Source organism: Melospiza melodia, chromosome 2 (assembly GCF_035770615.1).
Source record: "Melospiza melodia melodia isolate bMelMel2 chromosome 2, bMelMel2.pri, whole genome shotgun sequence".
Classification (NCBI taxonomy): Eukaryota; Metazoa; Chordata; class Aves; order Passeriformes; family Passerellidae; genus Melospiza; species Melospiza melodia.
In genome coordinates, this window is record NC_086195.1 from 66,736,305 (window position 1) to 66,757,616 (window position 21,312).

Here is a 21,312-nt window from a genome sequence, read left to right on the forward strand (position 1 = left end):
TGCTCAAACAAAAAATACCAAGTTTTTAATTTACAAATTCCATAGAACACAGTTACAATGCTCTCCCACACAACAATCATCCTTTGTAATTTGCCACAGCAACTTCTATTCAAATACAAACCACAATGGGAAAATGAGGCAGGTTTTCCTCAGGACAGAAGTCTGGGCCTTGTTAAGCTCCACAGTTTACCAGCAGCCCTGTCTGTCACTGTGACAGTGCTTCTGATCAGAGGTATCCTCGTTGGGCAGTACAGGAGTGTTGGAAGAGGAGCTCCCACGTGGTGATGGCACACGCACACTGTGTCTCATCTTGGATGGCCTTGTGACAACCCCTCACCGTGCCAGGAATCCCCTCCAAGGGGTATCCTGGGACTGGTCCCAGCACTGTGGCTTTACTCAGCCTTTTGTCTGACAGGAGTTCTCTCAGTCAAGACAGAGATGTAGAGTTTCAGCCAAGCGTATGTGATTCCCAGAGCACAGTACACAGAGGTCAGCAACAGGGGGACAAAAGGGAAGTGCTGCTTCCAGGGGGTCAGGGGAAATATGATTTCACAGAAGATTTCCAGGGGCACTAGTTGGATGAGGTAGATTGTTTCAAGCCAGTTAAGTAGAGGTTTCTCTCTCCTGTCAGAGAAATTAAAAATGAGGTAGTGTTAAAATATATGTTAACTAAAAATAACTATTATGTTTTTCAGCTATCCCAATGCAAAGAGAATCTCACATTAGATTGCAGTAATGGTTTCAATAACAAGTTAAAGAGTTTCAGTAGGAAAAAACCAGTATGATAACCAAGAGTACAGCTCAATATCGTTATCAAGTTCCAGGATGCCTTGGAAGCCTAAGCAGAAACTCATCAATTGCTCTGTTCACCTTACTGTTTCAGTAAACAACTGAACAGCCCTTCATACAAAGACTTGTTTCACCAAAGTTGTTCTACAACAGAAGACTGGAAATGCCAGGTTTTTTTAACCTCTTCCCTCAAGCTTTCTGTAGGATGGACTTTTCTGTGAGCTATCTCCCTTGCAAAGGACACTGATGGCAGGAGTTTACTGCAGGTAGTTTGAAGGGAATTTCATGTTTCAGCAAGTTAAAAACAAGAAACTTGCAAAAGCTCCCTCTCTTAACAAAAACTATGCTCCTATGGAGTTTTTAGCTAGAGCTCCTGAAACAGAATGACTGAATTCTTAAATAAAGAAAATCACCTACAAAAGCAGGTGCCTGAGGTAGTGAATACATGTTTACAGTACTTCATTACAGCTTGGGTTTGCCCTGAAAAGTTTGGGAAAGAGGGAAGTGGGGACTGCAGGGATTACAAGGATAAGCACTAATCTTTGGCCAAGTGGTAAGAGCTCCATAGGCTGTGAACTACACAGGGTGACTTTGGCAATTCCATGTTCTGCCAACCAAATACTTGCAGCTTTGTTGACAAATTACAGCTTGCGAATGAATGTCATTTACAGCCTGTCCTTTCCACACATTAAAATACTAACCAATACTACAAAAATCCACAGTACAATAGGATAAACAATCTGCAGACAAATCCCTAGTAGTAAATGCTAGAATACTACATTAAACCCTCAGAGGTTACAGCATCACAACTCCAGGCTTTGACAGAGCATGAGGCAGGTGGGGATCTACAGCCTCCTGGGACTAACTGGTCAGCTGTCACAATAACCAGCACGTGCTGCAATTAATCCTAATTTAAGCACTGCCTCCTGAGAACAGAGGCAGCAGCATCTTTTGACTAGTAACACCTTAATTTGACTCCTCAGCATCAGTTTTCTGTGCTGCTTGTCCCTTATGACAATGGCTGTTCCCAACACCAGAAGAAATGTTGTTGTTTCTGGCACTGAGATCAAATTTCTTTAATTACCTGAACAGAGATTTCAATGAAGAGAAGCTATAAACAGTAAACAACAGCATAAGCAGTATTTTAATTGGAAGTTCTGAAAAACAAAGAACATGATGTACTTTTAAAATTAAATATAAAAAACTTTTGCCATATATATATTGTAGTATCTTTAAATCTTACTAGTCACATTTGCATTATCTGGTTTTATTTTCTGGAGACCTACATGTTTTACTGCTTAGCATGCCTAAAAATACGCATAAACATTTACTAAAGCAAATGCCAAGCATTTGCAATACACGTACTTCAATTATCTAGAAACATACTGAACACGAAATAATTACTATTATAATTAATCTAATTAATTACTATTATTATAATCACATTATAATTACTATCTGAGATAGCACTACAAATAAGATTTTCCTTTTCTAAAGAAAACACAAACAACTGGCAAGTGACTAAAGCAAAAATGACAACCAAATCAAGACTATTGAGCTCTATGTTGCAAATTGTACAAAAATTAACAAATAGAAGAACATTTTACCTGGTGTTGTGAACAACAATGGAAAAAGTGAGAAATGCCCTGTTGTTGCCAGAATCAAGTAGATGCCAGCATCCTTGGCTCTCTGAATAGACAATAAGCTAAAAAAGCAATAATTTGTTATGCTTTTGTCTTTTAGCAAAGAAACCTAATTTCAGCAGAACACTATACAATTGACTGAAGACTCAGAAACAAGTCAAACATACTGCAAAAATCCACAGTATTTTTTTGGGGGGGTTTCACAGTACCCCCATCCCTGCTAACACTGCACCTGTGATGAAGTCTCCTGCTTCCAAACCATGTGGCCTCAGAGATAAAAACACAGAAGAAAAATCAGCCAGGAAACCCTCCCTCAGAAAACCACACACCCACTGAACAAAACTATCAGCAAGGCCCAGCACAAAACAAGAGCCTAAACATCACCAAATCTCTGAGGAAGGAAAAGACAGTTTGTAGCAATACTGGTCAGGCAGTTTATGAACTACAGCTTCAGTTCTACCCTAGGCAGGCATGAAGCCCTTTTGGTAGAAATTGTGTATTGTTCTGGTCAAGCACAGTGCAGAAGATCCCTTTCCTCAGCTGGCTCCTGAGCAATCTATCAAGCATTTTACAATATGAACCACAGCACCCATCAAGGTTTGAACTGCGCCCAAAATTAATTTATTTTACGTGCACTACACTGTTACAGCTTAAGGCATTCTATGAAAGAGTTCCTCTTCTGAAATATACTGACAACAAAGTGATTCCCTTTGAGGATTCCTCAACAAGTGGCTGCAGGTTCAGTTTGGCCAAGTACTTTGTAACACATTCTCTTACCTTAAAGGCAGAATAGCAAGGAGTATTGCTTTCTCATGCACGTGCCAGCCAAACATGAAGGAGCTCAATGCACAAAGAACAAGGCACTGTAGAAAGCCTCGGGGCCCTTGAGGTTTAAACCAAAGACAGAAAACAGAGGGCTAGAAACAACAGGCAAAAACAGGACTTCAGTGAAAAGTCTGGCAATCCCGAAGACAAGCCATTGTCCAAAGAGATTTGTCAATGTTACTAAACACCACTGCACCCAGGTTGTGCTTGTGTGGCACAAACATTATATTGCACCGGAGGAAATCAATCCATTTGGATGTATAAGAAGAGACTGAAGGATTTTTGTTGAAATATCAGGAGGGAAAAGCAGACTGAAAGACCACAGCCAACTCCCCACTATTTGTATTGCATGCAAAAATTGTCTGCCAATCTAAGCCACTAAACACATTTTATCAGTCACTACATACTAGTAATGATGTACCTGTTGCCCTAGAATTAAAATTCATATGAAGTGCATACTATCAATTAAAACCTACTAGGGACAAAATAGAAAAAACTTCAAAAAATATTAGTTGTTCTTACCAATATAGCTATGAAAGTACAGATTAATGTTGCCAGTGGAGTCACTGAAGGGAGGACAGTGTGCTGAAACTCTTGAACCAGCCCTCCTGTCATGGAGGCTTTAGGGATTTTTGTACCATCAAGAAAATTGCACTTTAACCCTAAAAACAAAATACAAAAAAAAGCACAAACTGTTAAATGCTAATAAAGAAAATGAAGTAACTAAACTAAGTACATGGCCAAGTTTTTTCTTTTTGCAAAGGATGGCAGACGGAAGTGATTGATCTCTGACCTACTGCTGGTAACTTATGCACCAGATTATATGGACCATATGATGTATGCAATCTGAAAACACAATTTACTGCCTACATCACAAATGGGGAAGACTAAAATAAAGCAAGCTCTATCTGCAAACAGGCATCAAAAAGCAAGATTAACATACTGACCAAGAATTGTCAGTGCTTTGTCCATGGCATTATACAAAGCCCAGAAGTTGGGGGCCCAATAGGCATGGCAGAGACCTCGCTTGAAAGGGAAGAGCCGTGAAATGACTTGAGGCAGCTGACCCTACAGAAAACAAGACCAAAGAAATGGCCACTTTAGATGAGACATGGTTTATATTTTTATAACAAAATTTTCTAACTGTTCAGGGGAATAACATATGAAAAAGGGGTTATTACCAATACTAGGAAGGGTCCCAGTGAAAGAGCAGAAACAAGACAGACAATCAGTGCCAGAAGAGTTACATGAAGAAAGCTGAAACTTCTCCACTTCAGGGATCCATCTACAATAAAAAAAGATTCAAGAAACAGCTGCTGTGGGAAGTGGTAAGGGAAACAAAGCATTCTTCACTAACAAGGAATTCCTAGCATCTATCTAAAAGGGGCACACAGCCTTTTATGTCAATATATTCGGTTTCTTCCTTTAACAGCAGGTATTTCTTTTGCTCACATTGCAGCTCCTGTATTATACAAGCTTTCAGTATTTTTCAAGTTTACCCCTCCTGCTCATATGAAGAGTATGAAGAGTATCAGGCATGTTTCAGTGCTAAAAAGGGGGGAGAAACTCAAAGAAGGTCTTTGAAATAGTTTCTAATACTGTCGAATTGTTCCATATCCAGAATAATTCTTATGGCTTCCAAGTGCCACCTGCAGCTTGTTTGTGTTGATTTTTCTTAACAAAGAACTCTTAAAGGAACAGGAATTTTACAAACCAAATCTATTTCAAAGATTCTTCAAGATCCTAACAAATCTGCTCTCAAGCAGAAATTTTGTTTGAGCCATATTGTTCCAATTCTATCTTCCAAGTCTTGAGTGCTCCCCTAGTTCCAGTGATTAACACAACTCCCCCCAAAAGCCAGTGAGGAAAGCCCCACCTTACCTGCATTATTTGCAGTAAAGCAGTAGGATCGTAACAAATAAATGCCATATGCTGGGGCCACATACACGTAGATGTGCTTGAAATGCAGAAGAACAGCAAAAAGTAGAGCACCCTCCAAATACCTTTTCTGAAAGAAAACAAAACAAAACCTAAGCTTTTCTCTTTAGAGTCACTTTTAATGATCCTCTGTTGTAGTCCTAAGGTGACGAGACATTTATTCTAAGTATTAAAAAGGGTATTTACTTCAAATTACAAATTCAGTAGTGTTATGCAAAACAGGTATGGACAAGGAACTATCCTGTCACACAATCACCTCTTCACAGCTTCAGAAGTATGTTTTCTAAGGACTGGTGATTTGGAAGAAGATAAAATGCCAAGAAATGATGCCACATTGCTCAGGGGTAACACTGAATATAGCCTTCTTATGGGGAAATATAGCTTTCTTACTGCAGCATCAACAAGCAATTATGGTGAGTTTCAAGTCTTTCTCTCTGCCACAAGCTCAATAAACAATTAGACATCCAGCTTCACACAGCTCAGCATGAAGCCACTACCATTGCCACAACATGAGCAGCCCTATGAATTGAATTAATGCACCCAAAATACACATGGCCAGAAATCAACAAGAGTCACTTGGGTTTACCTGACACAGCCGAGCAACAGAAAGAAGCATCAGCCCAAAGAGGAAGCCATTGTACTGGAAATGAATATCTGAACTTGAGTCAAGGAATAAAGCAAGCTTTCTTTACTACTATGTGTTCTGGAGAAGACTCAAGGTTTTGAGGAATAAATTAAAATAGAATTTAAATCAAGAAAGCAACCTTAAACTCACAGCACATAGACACAAGTCATTATTTAACCTTACCTGTAAGTAGTGTCAGACACAAATTACACTAATGCTGGCATACCACCTTGATGAAATGAAACACAACAATCAACACATATATTGTGCAAATTTTATAATATAAAGTAAAAAAGGCTAAATCTCCACTTTAATTTTAAAGTTATTAGTTTCTGCCACACATTGTTAATGCATAGTGACAACAGCCCTCATTTTTCTACCACTTCTAAGTGTATGTAATATATAGAAGAAATATATAGAAGAAATATACATGTATATGCAATATACACAAGAACTATGACAGAGAAAATGAAGTCCTTCCTTTAAATGCACACTGTGGCAAGACTGACTTGCAGGAACTGCAATTTCCAGAGTTATTTTTATATAGGATATGGACTTGTTGGGAGGCATTCAGATAAAGCCAGGAAGATCCTCAGAGGACTGGAGCACCTCTGCTATGGAGACAGGCTGAGATAGCTGGGGTTATTTCAGCCTGAAAAGGGGAAGACACTGGGGAGAACATGTAGCTGCTCTGGAAGGTGCTCTAAGAGAGCTGGACAGGGACTTTTGACAAGGGCATGAAATGACAGGGCAAGGGGGAATGGTTTTAAACTAGAAGAAAAGAGATTTAGATTGGATATTAGGAAGAAATTCTTTATTGTGAGAGTGATGAGGGACAGGTTGCCCAGAGAAGTTGTGGAGGCCCCATTCCTGGAAGGTCAGGTCAGGCTGAATAAGGCTTTGAGCAACCTGGTCTAATGGAAGGTGTTCCTGCTAAGGCAGGGGGTTGGAACTAAATGATGTTTAAGGTCCTGTCCAAACCAAACCACGACTGTTCTTTAGAAAGACTTCCTAATTCCCAAATGAAGTTAAACAAATTGAATACACTCTGAATCTTAAAACACTTTGAAGATTTTCCTTGCCACAGGACAAACTTGGAACCACACCCAGGACACAGAACCACTCTGCTAATACTCCTGTAAGTGTGCAGAGGAGGAACAGCCAGCAGAACAGGCACACTGCTGCCAGACTGGTTGGTCCTCCTCCACTTCTGGCAAATCAGACCAAGGACTGACTAACTTCCATTTTGCCAAACAGTAATTCTAATGAAAATAAAGTTATTTAACTAATCCCAGAAACAAACCCAGCTGTGTAACTTGCTATGACAGCAATAATAATATAGGATTGTGCCACACACTGTAAGAGGTTGTTAAAAAACCAAACAAACCACAAACAACCCACAACGGTTGGAAAGGATACGATCCACAATTAACAACCCAAAATTCCACAAGAGCAGAACAGCAAGAATAAATGTTGGTTTTTCCAGGATATCCTTTGCAGCTCGTTTTCCATTTATACATCTGCAGCACCTAAACAAGAGCAGAAGAAACAGAAGCTTTAATTCAAACATACAGGCAAAAACATTGTTGGTTCTAAGAGTTAAGAGCTGCACTTACTCTGAAGTTTGCCATTTTATCAGGATGCAAGGCAACAAAAAAAGCCTTGCTAAATTCATCAAAGGCAGACAGAATCATGAACAAAGTTTAGTACAAAAAGGATTTTCAATTTCAATAGCTGTGATGTTTTCCACATGCTAAAGCTTACATTATGTAACAGCCTCAGGATCAAGTCTCCCACTCAGAAAGTGTAAATCTGTCACAGCCTGCTTGCCGTCATGAGCAGTGGATTGCTACTTTTGGAAACAACAGAGGGAGCTGTAGTTAAGGTCCTCAGCTGGACATAACCTCTCCCTGGCTACTGCTGCCCCCTGCTATATTATGAGTTATTTCTGTTGGTTAAAAACAACGTATTACTTCTCAGTGTGAAGCAATATGGTTCATATGACTTCTGAAAGCAGTCTTAAATCACATTAAAATGTTATAGATCATTTGTGTTGAAATGCTGTGTTGAAATGCAACCTCCCTGCCATGAGCAGAACACCTTCCACTAGACTGGGTTGCTCAAACCCCCATCCAACCTGGCCTTGAATTTTTCCCAGCAGAGGGCATATACCACCTCTCTTGACAAAATGACATTGTGCAGACACCTGCCCTGAGCCTTCAGCCTTACATTCATATATCTGTGAGTCAAACAATAAAAGGAAAAGAAATCATATTGCAAAGCTAGTTCCATAAAGAAAGTAAATGAAGGAGTTTAGGCAGGGCTCTAATCAGAGAATTTCCTATCCAGGTTTTCAGCAGAAAGAATAAAATGATGCGAGACTCTTATAGCCAAATCATTAAGGTAGGCAATGTATTTCTCAGAACACACTCCCACTCTACCTCTTTAGGGATAAGGGAAGTAATTCTTCATAAAGTCAGGCCTCACTGAAAGCATCCAATCCTAATTACATCAGACTTGGAATAATCAGTTTATCATCAAAACGCTAAAGAAACTTTGCATATTTGATGATACTGCCATTTTCTGACAGATTTCCTTTATGCTTCTAGAAGAACAGAGTAATCTGAAAAGTAACAGGAAAAAACTTGTTCTGAGCACACCAGCTGTCCTGCAACTCCTACAAAAGGAGTTCAGTGACAGAAGCAAACCCAAGCACAACACATGAAACAGCAGCTGGTGTCCAAGTGCCTGCAAACCCATCACATGTAGTGCAACTGTATCTCCAAGAAGAACACATTATCTTGTGTTTAGCAGTGTATTCCAAGATTCTCCTTGAACAGGTTCAAGCAACTCTGGCATTTCCCTTCCTTTACAAGCTTATTTGTACAAATAGTTATTTGTTGTGGCTACAGAACAAGCCCACATATGAAGGCCTATCCACTGTCCCTAAAATCAGAAGATTAAGACTTACTCATGAACTGCATATATGAAGAGGGTATCTGTAAAGATGACAGAAAGCCTTTGGAAGAAGACGGTTGCACGACTGGTGTAATTCAAATTTTCAACAACCAACATCTGGGGGTCAAAGTACTTGGCAATGTGAGAAAGCACATATTCAAACCAAGCAAAAAATGGTGGATAATCCAGGGTCCATTCTGAGGTCGCCTAAAGACAAAATAAGATTAAACAGTTAATAACAAACCATGCTGTGTGCAGTCCTACAGGTACAGCTCACTGCAGCAAACCAGCCACTGCATTTTCCCTCAGTACCCTCTCTGTAACTCAAACACTCCACAATCAGCAGCCACTCCGTGGTGCTGTAAGCGGTTCTCCTGCAGTACTGGTAGAGACGTGACATTTCCTGATCAGCAGGAAAAGATTAAAGAGCCTCTTGTGCACCTTGTGCACTTAACCAGTATATAACTGTTTGTTATCTCTAAATGTATTTACAGAAATAGGGCCATTATTACAAAATCTCAGTAAAACAGCTCAGAGTCAATATTTGTCTATACTGGAGTGATCACCAACACAACCAGTTTCAAAATTACTTTCACTCATCAGTTAACAAGCCTTAACTCTCACACAACCATATCATGACCAAATGGCATTATGTGATCTCTTCCCATAAGGACAGCTGCCATGCCCTGACCAAGAATTAACTCCTTGGCTGTGGAAACAGGAGAGGAAGAGGCATGAACAGAGCAGGCTGGGAGGGGGTATATTTTTCAGTGAGCATGATCCCAAATGCTTATGCTGCATTGTTGAAAGGCATCCTATGTTCTGGCACAGGGTTAATGCTGGCATTATAAAAATTTGTTTGTAAAACAGTCCGTGGATCAGTCCTACAAAGTTCTAATCTGCACAAATCTTTACTTCTAGGCGTTTATGTGGAGTACTAGACACTATAGCATCTATCTATCCCTGTACTCCAGCAGATACCAGGGGACAGATTAAAACCCAATTAGGTAGGCTGAGTCTATGACAAACCTAAAGGTGTTTTGCCTAGATAAAAATCAATGCATGCTACTAGCACACCAGCAAAGCTCAAAATTTGAATACAGTGATTGATTTCATAATGGAAAGATGTATATACCCATTAGCATGACTCACTCTTTATTCTGGTAACTGTGTATCACCAATGAGAAAAGCACAGACACCGGCAATTTAAGAGTACAATGCAACTTGCTCTGGTGCTACACAGCCTTTCCAATAACCCAAGTGCCTTAACTGCTTTTCCCATTTTGCCTTCATAAGTACTTGCAGCTTCCCCAGCTAACTTTCATGTTTTAGCTAAATGCTACACAAGGCCAGCAAATTGTAACTGGCATCTTTTTGTCCCACTATATGACAGTCACCAACCATCCCTTCCAGCATTCACAAGGTCTGTCATACCACTGTACTCGTAATTCATACACAGCTAAAACACACCCCAAACATGTCCTTACCTCATAGTACCACTGAGAGAGGGGCAAGTTGTGGGTGATGGCAAGCCAGTTCCTATGGACTTCGAAATCTGTGGAGTAACTACAGAAGGTCCATGTTAAGAGTCACATACGTGCATGCACAAAGGGAAAAATTTCAGAGCACATCACCACATGCAGACAAGAAGGAAGCAACTCTATTTATCAGCTCTAGGACGCTACTGTGATCAAGTAACAACAATGCTGCTTAAGAACTCTGTGCCAAAGACATATCATAGAATGGTTTGGGTTGGGAGAGACCCTAAAGACCATCTTGTTCCAACCACACCTTCCACTAGACCAGGTTTCTCAAAGCCCCATCCAGCCTGGCCTAGAACACTTCCAGGGATGGGGTACACATGGATTCCCTGGGCAGCCTCTGCCAGTGTCTCACCAACCTCACAGATTTTTCTCCTGACATCTGATCTAAATCTCCCATTTTATTTCGTTTAAAACCATTCCTCCTTGTCCTATGACTGGCCATGTAAAAAGTCACTAATACAGGTGCTTATAGGGCAAGAACTATTTATATCTTGGCTTTTTAGGACAACTAATGCGAAATTCCAGGCTCCAACTGAAGCTTAACAGCAATTTGTTAGGGGTTTTTCTCAGTACAGAAACTTAAAAATACAAAGCATAAATGTTTCAGCACACTTTCAGCCTTCCCGAGCAGCAGCCAGCCGGAACGGGGCAGCAGGGCTTCCAAAGAGGAAAGGAAAGCTGTGCCACGCGGCGGAGGCGCCGCCTCGCTTCCCTCACGAACCCAGGAGCCACATGGACCTTTCAGGGCCTCCTCAGGACCGTGGCACCACGCTGCCCGCGGCCGGCCGCCCTCGGGGGTTCGCGGCAGTCCCATGCCCCACCCGCCCCCGTCCCGTCCCGTCGCGTCCCGCCGGGAAGCTCCTTACTAGGCGGGGATGAGGAGGCACTTGAGGAAGGACACGCCGAGCGCCAGCGCCCGGAACCAGCCGCGGCCGCCCGCCGCCATGGCGCGCGCCCCCTGTCCCGCGCATGCGCCGCGCCCGCCGCGCCGGTTTGAAGCGCGCGCGCCCGCCGCGCTCGCGGCGTCGGGAGCGGGGCTGCGGCTGCGCGTGCAAGGGGAGGGCGGGGCTCCGTGAGGCGCCGGAACGGGCGCGAGTGGGAAGGGAGGGAATTTAGGTTGGGTATCAGAAATTCTTTGCTGTGAAGGTGGTGAGGCACTGGCACGGGAAACTGCTAATGATTAGCCTGCACGAACACAGATAAAGAATGCAACAAGAGAACCCCTGAGACCACAAATCAAGAGGCATTGGGAAGAATGAGTGCATGGACTGAGGGTACAAAAGCCCAGGGACGTCTTTGTTGAGCGTCCCTCTGTGCAGACACCCAGCCTGAGCTGACCTACTGCTGTACCAGGCTATTACTATTTACTTTTAGAAATCCAGCACCTGAGACTGCTAGGGAAGCTCGGGTTGAGCCCGAAGGAAGAGGAAGCATGCCTGGAGTGAGTGTGGGTGAGCGAGCAGCTGGTTGGTGCTCCGAGGCCACCCAGCCTCCCCTGGGCAGAAGCTGCTTTGAAGTAAAGTACACCAGCTTAGCTCTGCTCCAGGGAGGTGCCATCTCCAGCCTGTGTGGCTGGTGTCCAACAGCTTCCATGAACAAAGTGCTCTTTCAGAGGAACAGGCTCAATTTCTTAAAATACCTTCCTGCCAGCCTGGAGGGTGGATGCATACAAGGCTGATGCCTTTTTAGCTTCCTTACAGCAAAGCTCCATCTATCTAATAGTATCTTGTAGGAGCTGCATGGAATCACACAGTTAATATGGTCAATTTTTATTTTCCTGTAGAGCAGCAATGTATTATTTGCTCGAGCTCAGGACCTAGAGACAAGTCTAACAGCAGTAATGCATCAGGGTTTCCCTCACTAACAAATCCTCTGTTTTTAAATGTTTGAAACGTAAATGAGTTAATGCATTTTAAATGGTTTTGATTATTTACAAAAGCTTGTTCACCCAAGTTTCGTACAATCGCACTAATTCCTGGGGACCTTCTTGTAATTCCTGCCACCGAGAGGTGGAGATAAGCATTACAAGGACACAGCGGTTAGAGAAAGCTACAAGTGCAGCAAGCATCACTCATGATTTTTTCTCAAGAAATATGTCAGGCAGAGCACCTCCTGCTTCATTCACATTTTATTTACTATACATTAATTTATCTAAAATACATAGTAGTAACAGTTCACAGAAGGAGTTGCAAGCAGAGGAATGCAATCAGATTTTAAAATGTGATAGCCCTACAGTCTCACTGTGAAGGTGGTAAGCAATAAAGACCATCTTTTCACACTTTTCAAACACTACTGATTCAAAAGCATGGCTTTTAGTGAGTTGGGGTCCAAATTCTGATCAGTGGGAAAATCCTGCAATTAGGAGTTGGAGCATGAAAATACTGAGGGGAATGCACAGAGGATGAGGAGAAGAGAAATTATTAGATTCAGCCCTCCTCTATAGCTCCTTTTTTTTTTTTTTTTTTTTTTTTTTATGAATTCCTAGGGAAAACGTTCCTTTTGTTATTCCCAGGTGAACCTGTGAGCTTGATCTGGACATTTATATGCAATCAGCCCTTCTTGCACAGACTATCTGTGACTGCCTCTACTACTCCTCAGTCTCTGCATATGAGACTGTTATTGGGAGGGCCCCATATTTGTACTTCTTGTACCCTGCATGTTTGTGTCCATCAGCATGTAGATGCAGAATGGAAGTTCAATGTTTCAAAATACATGGAAATTCTGAGCAGAGGCACCAGTTCTACAGGATGGGGTGAAAATAAAACTGCCCGGAGGAGTCTTCTTCATAACTTCTTCATTCATCTCTATACAGAATCAGAAGTTCCTAGGCTTATTTTCCACAGTCTATGGCTGAAGGCAGTATTTATCACTTCCACCAACCTTGTAGACAGGCTCCACCAGCCTTTCCACCTCACTTTTTATTCATGGGAATAAATCTGATTGACTGCAGATATTTGCTGCCTGTGAACTCAAGCAGCAATTTATACTCAACAACCCAGTTATAAAGTTCTAAGTACAGCAGTGCAAATGCTTGGTGATTTGAAGCACATGCAAATTGAAGCAAAGCTGACTGTTCCTGAGAAGCTACTAGCATAAGTCTTGGCATGATCCATATTTAAAGAGGATAATAGGAGATTAAAATTGGAAAGGACCAGTGAATCATTCTAATCACAGACTCTTGTAGCAAAATCTTTGTCTCCATTGTTATCTTGCTGTTCTTGTTTTTTTTTTTTTTTCCTGAATACATCAAGATATTTTTATTCTCCCCCTTCTAAATCCTGGATTTCTTGTTAATGTGAATTCTTTCAGAGCTAACTTTTTACAACTACTTCTTTTATTTCTTTGCCATTGCCTGCAGAAACAAACACTCCTCCCATCAACTCCTCCCTTTAACAGCTGTATAAACTATTTCTTATTATTTATATACAGTATCAGTCTCATCCTTGTAACTGGACATGGCTAGATATTTAAGAGATATCCAGCTTAAAAACACTTAAAGAAATCCATGAGTGATTCTTTCTGGAGTCCATTAAGATGTTTCGTAAGTCTTTTTGCCATGTAAGAAATATCACTGTGCTATGCACATGTCCAGATCTGAGAATGCCATTACACTACAGCTAAAATCTTGTTCATCATCTGTCCTGACACTGGTATTCTTCTCCTCTAACACTACTGAACACTCTATTCAGTGGTCACTTAGGAAAAAAAATTAAAAATGAGGTCATTAAAAAAAAACCAAAATTGCAGGGCTTGGCCTCATTTTGTACACTAAGGTATTGAGAGAGACAGGCATATGGTAGAATCAGGAGTTATGCACCAAGATAGAAGAAAACACACACAAAACTTTAAGGGAAGAAAATGTCACTAAATCTTTCCAGGAAAAAAACAAGTTTGTTCTGAGAGTGAATATTCCACTCAGCAGTGAAATAATTTTTAGATGTTACTGCTAATAAATGCCAAGTGCTTTTCATGACTAGTGATGGGGTTGTACTATACTTAGCATGGCTTTGTGCATGTTTGCTTCTCTTTAATTCAGGAAAACTCTTGAGAAGAATCATTATCAGTGCTGTTGACTGGCAAACAAAAGCAAGTTACACTTCCAGGGCTCAGAAAAAGAAGGTAAACAAAAAACAGCTATTCAGATAAAATGCAAACAAATGCTCTGGAGAGAAAATGTTCCTATAAACAGTCATTATATCGTAACTCACAGACTGCAGAATTCGGGAGCAGCTATAAATTGAGCTTAGTGTGGAGTCTGAAATAGCAGCTGCATTTGTAGAACATATGTTTGACTGCAATCACAAGTGATTCACTTACCACTCATTTCCAGTATAAATAGTACCTCACACTTGAGGATGTTTATTGTGCTTAGCAAGTTTGAGGTACCTCAGGTTCTTCTGTTCCTTCCAAAGCATGGCTTCACTCATGTCTTTCCAGTGGTTGGAAATTTTGCATCTATCTATCTATCTATCTATCTATCTATCTATCTATCTATCTATCTATCTATCTATCTATCTATCTATAGATATTTTGCATCTCAATATCTGTTAATAAATTACAGAGATCTGGGGCCAGCTGTACCTTTTACTGACTTAGTTGCATGAACACAAATAAATGTGTATTCAATTTGTTCATCTCCTGCATAACAGACTGATGGGTTAAAGTACTCCAGGTGAAGATCTGAGTCCAGTTCTCTCCTTTTACAGACTCCTCTTACTTGCCTTTCACCAAGAAAAATGCAGTAATCATACAACTCTCCCATGGAATATTTTATTTTGCTGAAACAGAATGGAGCAGAACTGATCCCAAGCTCTAAAGGATGTAGGTCAGACTCTCCTCCACTCCACCCTTCCAAATGAGATCTAAGCCCACTGCTCTTACCTTTGGATAAACTCAAGGTGACAGGAAACAAATTCCTACTGGTATTATTTTAGTCATGACATACAAGAGCTCTGGTTACAGATCATTTAAAATCTACTCTCAAGGGTATGGATTAAAAAGAAATACCATCAACAGTCCCCAAAATCTCTGTTATCATAAATTCAGCAAGGGCATATCTGTTTCAAGTCACAGATTTGATGAAAGAGGGTTCATTTTACAGATCATAATCATATTACCAGCAGAGATCATCCCTGTCAATGTCCAGCTGAACAGCCAGCTCATGCTTTGTAATTCAGGACTGGGATGGAAAAAAAAAAAAAAAAAAAGAGTTCTTCCTAATGCAACTAAATATAGAACAACATGGTGACTCAAACTGGAATTTGGTCACAAAATCCTATTTACAATCCTCAAACTACACAACATTTGTCATGTTTAGTGGTTCTGAGGGCTTCAAGCCCAATCAGTGCTTTCTGACAACATGGTCCCATGTATATCATGCTGGTTCAGCACCAGGTCAGACAAAGGGCAGTGGTTTGTAACAACTGCAGAATGTGCATTTTACCCATGAGCATGCTGATTTGTTTTGTGCATGCAGTCACAGTTTGGGACAGTAGAAATATATTGATCACACTGGTTTTTTACAAGAAAAAAAGCTTCTTTATGCTTGTTCACAGGTCAGCTTAATGTAACAGAGTAGCTACTTTGGGAAACAAGAACATGCGCATTACTGAGCTTCGCAGCCCTGTGCTAGAAACCTTCGGAAGCACTAAGCCTCTAAATGCAAAACTTAGTTATTGCATTTTCCCTTCTATCTCATTAAAGATACCTGAGAAGGTTCCAGAGGGCCTCTCATGCACTCACAGCAATCTGGTTTGGGAAATACAGTTAAGACACTTTTAAACATTATTAGCCAAGAAAGAACCATCTTGAATGTGGCACAAATGATGTTTAGAGACAACATGCAGGTAGTGAGTTATCTTCATTACAGCACAGACCAGGTGTGTAGGGAAGAGTTGACCTCTGGTTTCCCACTGCTTTCCCTCGGGCAAGCTGACACTGAAGCCAAGCAAGTAGGTAAAATTCTTTTAGTGACCTGACCATTTCACAAAGATATTAGACAAAAAAAGGCTTAATGAACCAGGATAGGAAAAACGATCCTCTGTTTTTGCAATGAAAAATATTAGGTGTAACCTGGTGAGAATGTTAGCTTTTCAAATTAAATCCATCCTACCCAGACAGCATCCCATGCATTCCAGGCACTGCTGAAGGGAGTTATGTCCAAAAGAGGCTCAAATGTTTAGAAGACATTTGGGGGCCTCTGCCCCAAAATCTGTCCTCCCATTAAAAAGTTTCAGCAGCATCCTCCAGACAAACATTACCATTGTAAGAGAAAGAAAAGGACTAGTTGTCTTGGATGCCTTTGGAATGTAAAAGTAAAGATTTCATCTTCTTGGTTTGTAATAACACCATTCTCTCTTCTATGGCTTCCCTGCCAGTCACATCATTCCAACACGGTTTCCCTAAAGCACAATAAAGCAGGGGCTTCCACACAGGGTTGAGAAAAAACCCCAAGCCAGCTTCACAGAAATCCTTTGTTGAACCCAAAGAGATGGGATCCCTTGCTCATTTGCAACTTGTACCGTCCTTTTCAGCTGTCTTGAGTGCATGTGGGAAGGCTTCTCTTCCACAGATCCAAAGCTTCTTGAATGCTCTGCACAGGTGATACAGCAAGGCATGGCAAATGTGCTCCTAGGGCAGTCTGCTGCACTGCAGCTCCATGGCATCTTTCACTGCATCCATTCTCCAGATAGATTCCAAACCATGGGTACTGAACTCTCGCATCCCCTGGCAATGCGGGTTAAGGATCACCCATTTTCCAACTGGAAAACATAGAGATGACAGAAGTTAAGTGATTTTCTCCAGAATTGTACAGCAGGTCAGAGGCAGAGGCAGAGACAGAGCCAGTCCTTAATTCAGGCGCTAGACAATATTGCTTCTGTCTGGAATATGGACATATTCTGGAAGGTCGTATTGGTAAGTACATTAAAGGAAAATCATCTCCTTGTTAGTGACTCTTAATCCAGATAAGCATGATTCTGAATTAGGCTGTGTGTTTTAAAGGGAAACACTGAACCTGTGTTATCTCCATGCTAGCACCACAACAGCCATTCCTACTTGTACCGAATTAGGCGAATAATCTTATTATTCGTGAAATCTGAAGTATGTGGATGAGCAGAATCTATGCAGAAACCATCACTCATGGCTATTTTCAGCACTTCTTCCACAAACACCTGGAAACTATTGATTTGCTTATTATCTGGCACCACCCAAAGTCTCTTCAAGTTCTGCTTGGTGTACTCCTCTTCGGGAAGGCCTTCCACACTTGCAACCCAATCTAAGGTCAGGTGGTTGGGGTCCTGCAGGTAACTGGATATTGAGGAAAGGTTTCCATTGAAACAGTAGTACAGCTTGGAACCAAGAAGCTTCAGGAACAGGCACGACGTGGAGAAGATATGAGCACTGAAGACTTCCATGTTGGAGGAAGACAGGCTGTAAATCTGGGGTGCTTCTCGGACAGTGAAGTGAACAGTCTGGGTCTTCTGATCAAGGGTGATGTTGAGCATGGCATTTTTCTCTGCTTTAGAAAGCTCTATCTCTTTCTCCTGCAAGGCCTCAATCAGGGGCTGAATTTGATAAAAATCTACTTCCCGTCGCAGTAAGCCCATTTCCTGAAAATCTTCGGGAAGATCCAAGTGAGAAGTTCGTAAAAAGTTCAGGATATAGCGGAAGATTTTGCCATCTCTGTCAATAAAGCAGTTGCCTTGGCTGTCCTTCTTGGTTGGGATCTTCCCACTAAACATGGCCCCCAGCATGGAGTCTGGAAAGCTAGTCAGAGTGGACAGAGAGGTGGTATAGAGTTTTCCTCCAACATTGAGCGTGATAGGTTCTGACATGATGGAAAAGTCACAGTGCTGGGACTAATTCTAAAAAAAAAAAAATTAAAAAAAATCCAACACCACACATTTAGTTGCATTAATCTTTTTTAAAGGAATAAATAGTACTAAATATATAAGAGTAACCATGTGGCAAGAATTCACCATAGAAATTAGAAGTGAGGAATTATTTTTGGGGTTGTATATTGAGAACAAGCATAAGGATGTTTTTTCTCCTAACAGATTTGAACAGGACGTTGTTTAATTCAGTTTAGTGCCAGAAATCATGATTCTTTCAAACCTTTACAATTATGCTAAAAGTGAATCTCTCCCACTAATACCTACAATGAGGGCTGACTTCAAAGTAGCATTCTAGGTTTGTATGATAACATTTCCCTCACAGAGAATTGAGAGGGTGCAAAGAAGAAAAGGACAAGAACTTGGCACAACCCAACATCTTCCATAGTGTTTGAGGCTACGATTACAGTAACAAAGCAGTTCAGCAGAATCTCCTGACATATGTCTGAGTGCAGTCAGCATAGCAGGGAGCCAGACAGCAGTTGCTGCCGTAAGCACCCGACAGTCTGTGGTTCCTTTCATTAAAAATAATCACCAGACTTTCTCCTTCCATTGTGCTTTACCCTAGAAAACATTTTGTAATTATTTGGGGCCATATTCCAGTTGACATTGTTTTCATGCCGAGCCTCTGCCCATCAGCTGACATGAACTAAGGATGTGATTTTAAGGTGCACTTAAGCCATAGGAAGGGGCATGCATGACCTCCCCTTGCCCTCCACCATACTATCTTCCTCCCTTATGCCACCTCTGGCACTTATCTGATCCCACAGTGAGTCAGTTTAGGGAGAAAACACAACATTTTCTATTCAGCATGCTTTGCTGTATGTTGGAACTGGACCAATGCCAGGGCTGGGGCAAGGGAAAAGAAAGGAGCTGTGCAGCTCAGCTGTCTTGTGCAGGTGGCCCATTACTCCTGCTACCTGAGGACCTGCACACCTGTTTTTCCTTGTTTGCTGAATCTAAATTAATTAACAGTTCAGCAGGAAACCCACAGTGTTTGCTTACAGAGGCAGGAGGTAGCTCTTGCTGTAGTAACTAAGGCCATTCAACAGAAAGCTGCCAAACAACTCCCTTAAAATTGAACTTAAGTGCGGGCACTTTCCTAACTAGTAATGGAATAATCATAGACACTACCCACTATTATCAGCTCTGGAGTCACAGCAAAATGCAGATAGGAATAAGATAATTTGTGCTGGAATAGCTATTCTTTCATGGCTGCTAAAACCCAGATAATACTGCAAATGGCATTCTAAAACAAATACATCTCTAGACATCAGCACATTTTGCTGAGAAAAACTGGCCCAACCTAGGGCAGATAATTAACAGGTCAAAGTAGAGCCTGTCTTTAACTTCTTAAGACTAACATTCCACTTTGTTCTTTAGCTCTTGGCACACAGCCTATATCTCACTGGGCAATAATGGACAGATGCAGATCTCTAAATCTAGAGTGCTTTCCCTGTGTATCCCTCAGTGCCATGCCTCCAGCAAAACTGGCAAATAAAGATGCATGTGTAGGTCAACACAACAACACATGCATTGATGACCACAGACCATCCTTGTGACTAACCTCAGCCAAATATACTCCAGAAAAAACCCTATCTGTTCCAGTGCTAAACTCCCCTTGGCACTGTAGTCTCACCATACTTCCCACTCTTGAAGACTTAAACCCAATTTAGTGTCAAGAGCTGTTAAAACCTGATCATGTGGAGACTTCACTGATCTAATTCTGTCGCACAAGTGGCTGCCATGGATTGTTCCCCGAAGGACTTGCAAAATGTCTGCAAAAGCATTGCTACAAGAACAATCAGGCATTCACAAAAGCAGCCTAAAATGGATTTTACTTTTTACTTTTTTTCACATTTCATCAAACAGAAGCTTCCCCATACCTCCCAACAAATAACATAGCCTGTAGAAGCAGGACTGATAGTGACTCTCAAAGCCATGTTCATTGCTTCCCACCTCTGCTGCCCTTCAAGCTGCTGTAGACTAAACAACCTGTTCTTCCTTCATAGGTGAAGCTTTCAGATTTTTAAGCCCATGCCTGCTTATTTACACCATGAGAGTTTTTCCTCAAGCTGTCTGCCAGACTTAGTCAGACACAGAGCAAGATGTTTCCCTTGATGCGTCTGTGACAGATGGCAGAGCTCCTGGTCAAGAGTCACAACCCAAAGACCACCATGCAGCCCAAAGACAGAGATCTTCATTTCAAGCTCATCATCCATCCCAGGTTTACTCTGATCCAACACCTCACTGATAGCCTGAATGAGAGGGGAACGACTCAGTCCAACCTGAACAGATAACATTTAAATCTCCTGTAACTGTTTTCTTATCAGTAGTCCAAAAGGGATGTTGCCAACAAAATATGGCAGTAACATGAGCTCTCTGAAGCTGAAGACTGTATCTATGCTGGTGGCAACAGCATCAGAAATCAAGCCAAACCTTAGCTCTGGAGCTGGAAGAGTGGCACAGAGATTGGGAGCCTGAGAGGCATGTGGGCCCTGCTCATCTTCCACCTCTGGACATTGCTCAGACACATGTCCTGGACAACCCATTCTGCTTACGGCTATTTGGCATTCTAAAGACCCATATGGACTGCATTTCTCACTCCCAGGACACCAGCCTGCTCTGATTTTGAACCTGCCCGTGACCCCTGCACTAGATTAAATTTAAAACATTTAACAAGGCAAACATCTTGCCCATGGATAAGGCTGGAGGATAACTATTCCTCAGCTGTCATTCCTAATTGTCTTCTTTTACCTAATTCATCCCATTTCTTAGAGGTTTATATCCTCAGAGTGTGAAGATGAATCAGATAGTCTGGGAACCTCAGGAGAGCCAAAAACGTGAGCACAAATGAGCACGAATGTCTACTGGATTTATAATCAACCTGGACTTAGTGCATTGACCAACCAACATATTTGGGAGTAGCTGGGGAAAGTCAGTCTTTGCTGCTTTTTTCCCTAAACACTTGTTTACGAAAAACTGTTTTTCAGAAACCTGTAAAAGTTGAAATTAAATGGGTTGTAAGTTTTATCTCTTTAATCATTCAACCACCATTTGCAGCCCCCAGCATGGTTTTCCAAGTCCTGGGTGCTTTG

General features: G+C 41.5%; 2 protein-coding genes across 6 annotated transcripts in view; both read right to left on the reverse strand.

The window, feature by feature from the left end:
- The window catches only part of ALG8 (ALG8 alpha-1,3-glucosyltransferase), a 24,787-nt gene continuing 3,475 nt past the window's right edge, over positions 1–21,312 (reverse strand). Inside the window, exons 1-13 of one of the 3 annotated variants that reach the window (XM_063148722.1) lie at positions 11,189–11,274; positions 10,266–10,344; positions 8,792–8,985; positions 7,240–7,349; positions 5,782–5,849; positions 5,139–5,265; positions 4,439–4,542; positions 4,205–4,325; positions 3,780–3,919; positions 3,210–3,349; positions 2,397–2,494; positions 1,874–1,946; positions 1–624 (exon numbers count right to left, since the gene is read on the reverse strand). In XM_063148722.1, the coding sequence (XP_063004792.1) occupies positions 393–624; positions 1,874–1,946; positions 2,397–2,494; positions 3,210–3,349; positions 3,780–3,919; positions 4,205–4,325; positions 4,439–4,542; positions 5,139–5,265; positions 5,782–5,849; positions 7,240–7,349; positions 8,792–8,985; positions 10,266–10,344; positions 11,189–11,268 (1,566 nt within the window). In that variant the 5' untranslated portion in view covers positions 11,269–11,274 and the 3' untranslated portion in view covers positions 1–392. Of the gene's footprint in view, positions 625–1,873; positions 1,947–2,396; positions 2,495–3,209; positions 3,350–3,779; positions 3,920–4,200; positions 4,326–4,438; positions 4,543–5,138; positions 5,266–5,781; positions 5,850–7,239; positions 7,350–8,791; positions 8,986–10,265; positions 10,345–11,188; positions 11,275–21,312 lie in introns of those variants that run through there. The other 2 variants (XM_063148723.1, XM_063148721.1) reach the window with 2 other exon arrangements.
- The window catches only part of KCTD21 (potassium channel tetramerization domain containing 21), a 13,072-nt gene continuing 5,297 nt past the window's right edge, over positions 13,538–21,312 (reverse strand). For all 3 annotated transcript variants that reach the window (XM_063148725.1, XM_063148724.1, XM_063148726.1), the window contains exon 2: positions 13,538–18,187. In XM_063148725.1, the coding sequence (XP_063004795.1) occupies positions 17,375–18,157 (783 nt within the window). In that variant the 5' untranslated portion in view covers positions 18,158–18,187 and the 3' untranslated portion in view covers positions 13,538–17,374. The remainder of the gene's footprint in view (positions 18,188–21,312) is intronic.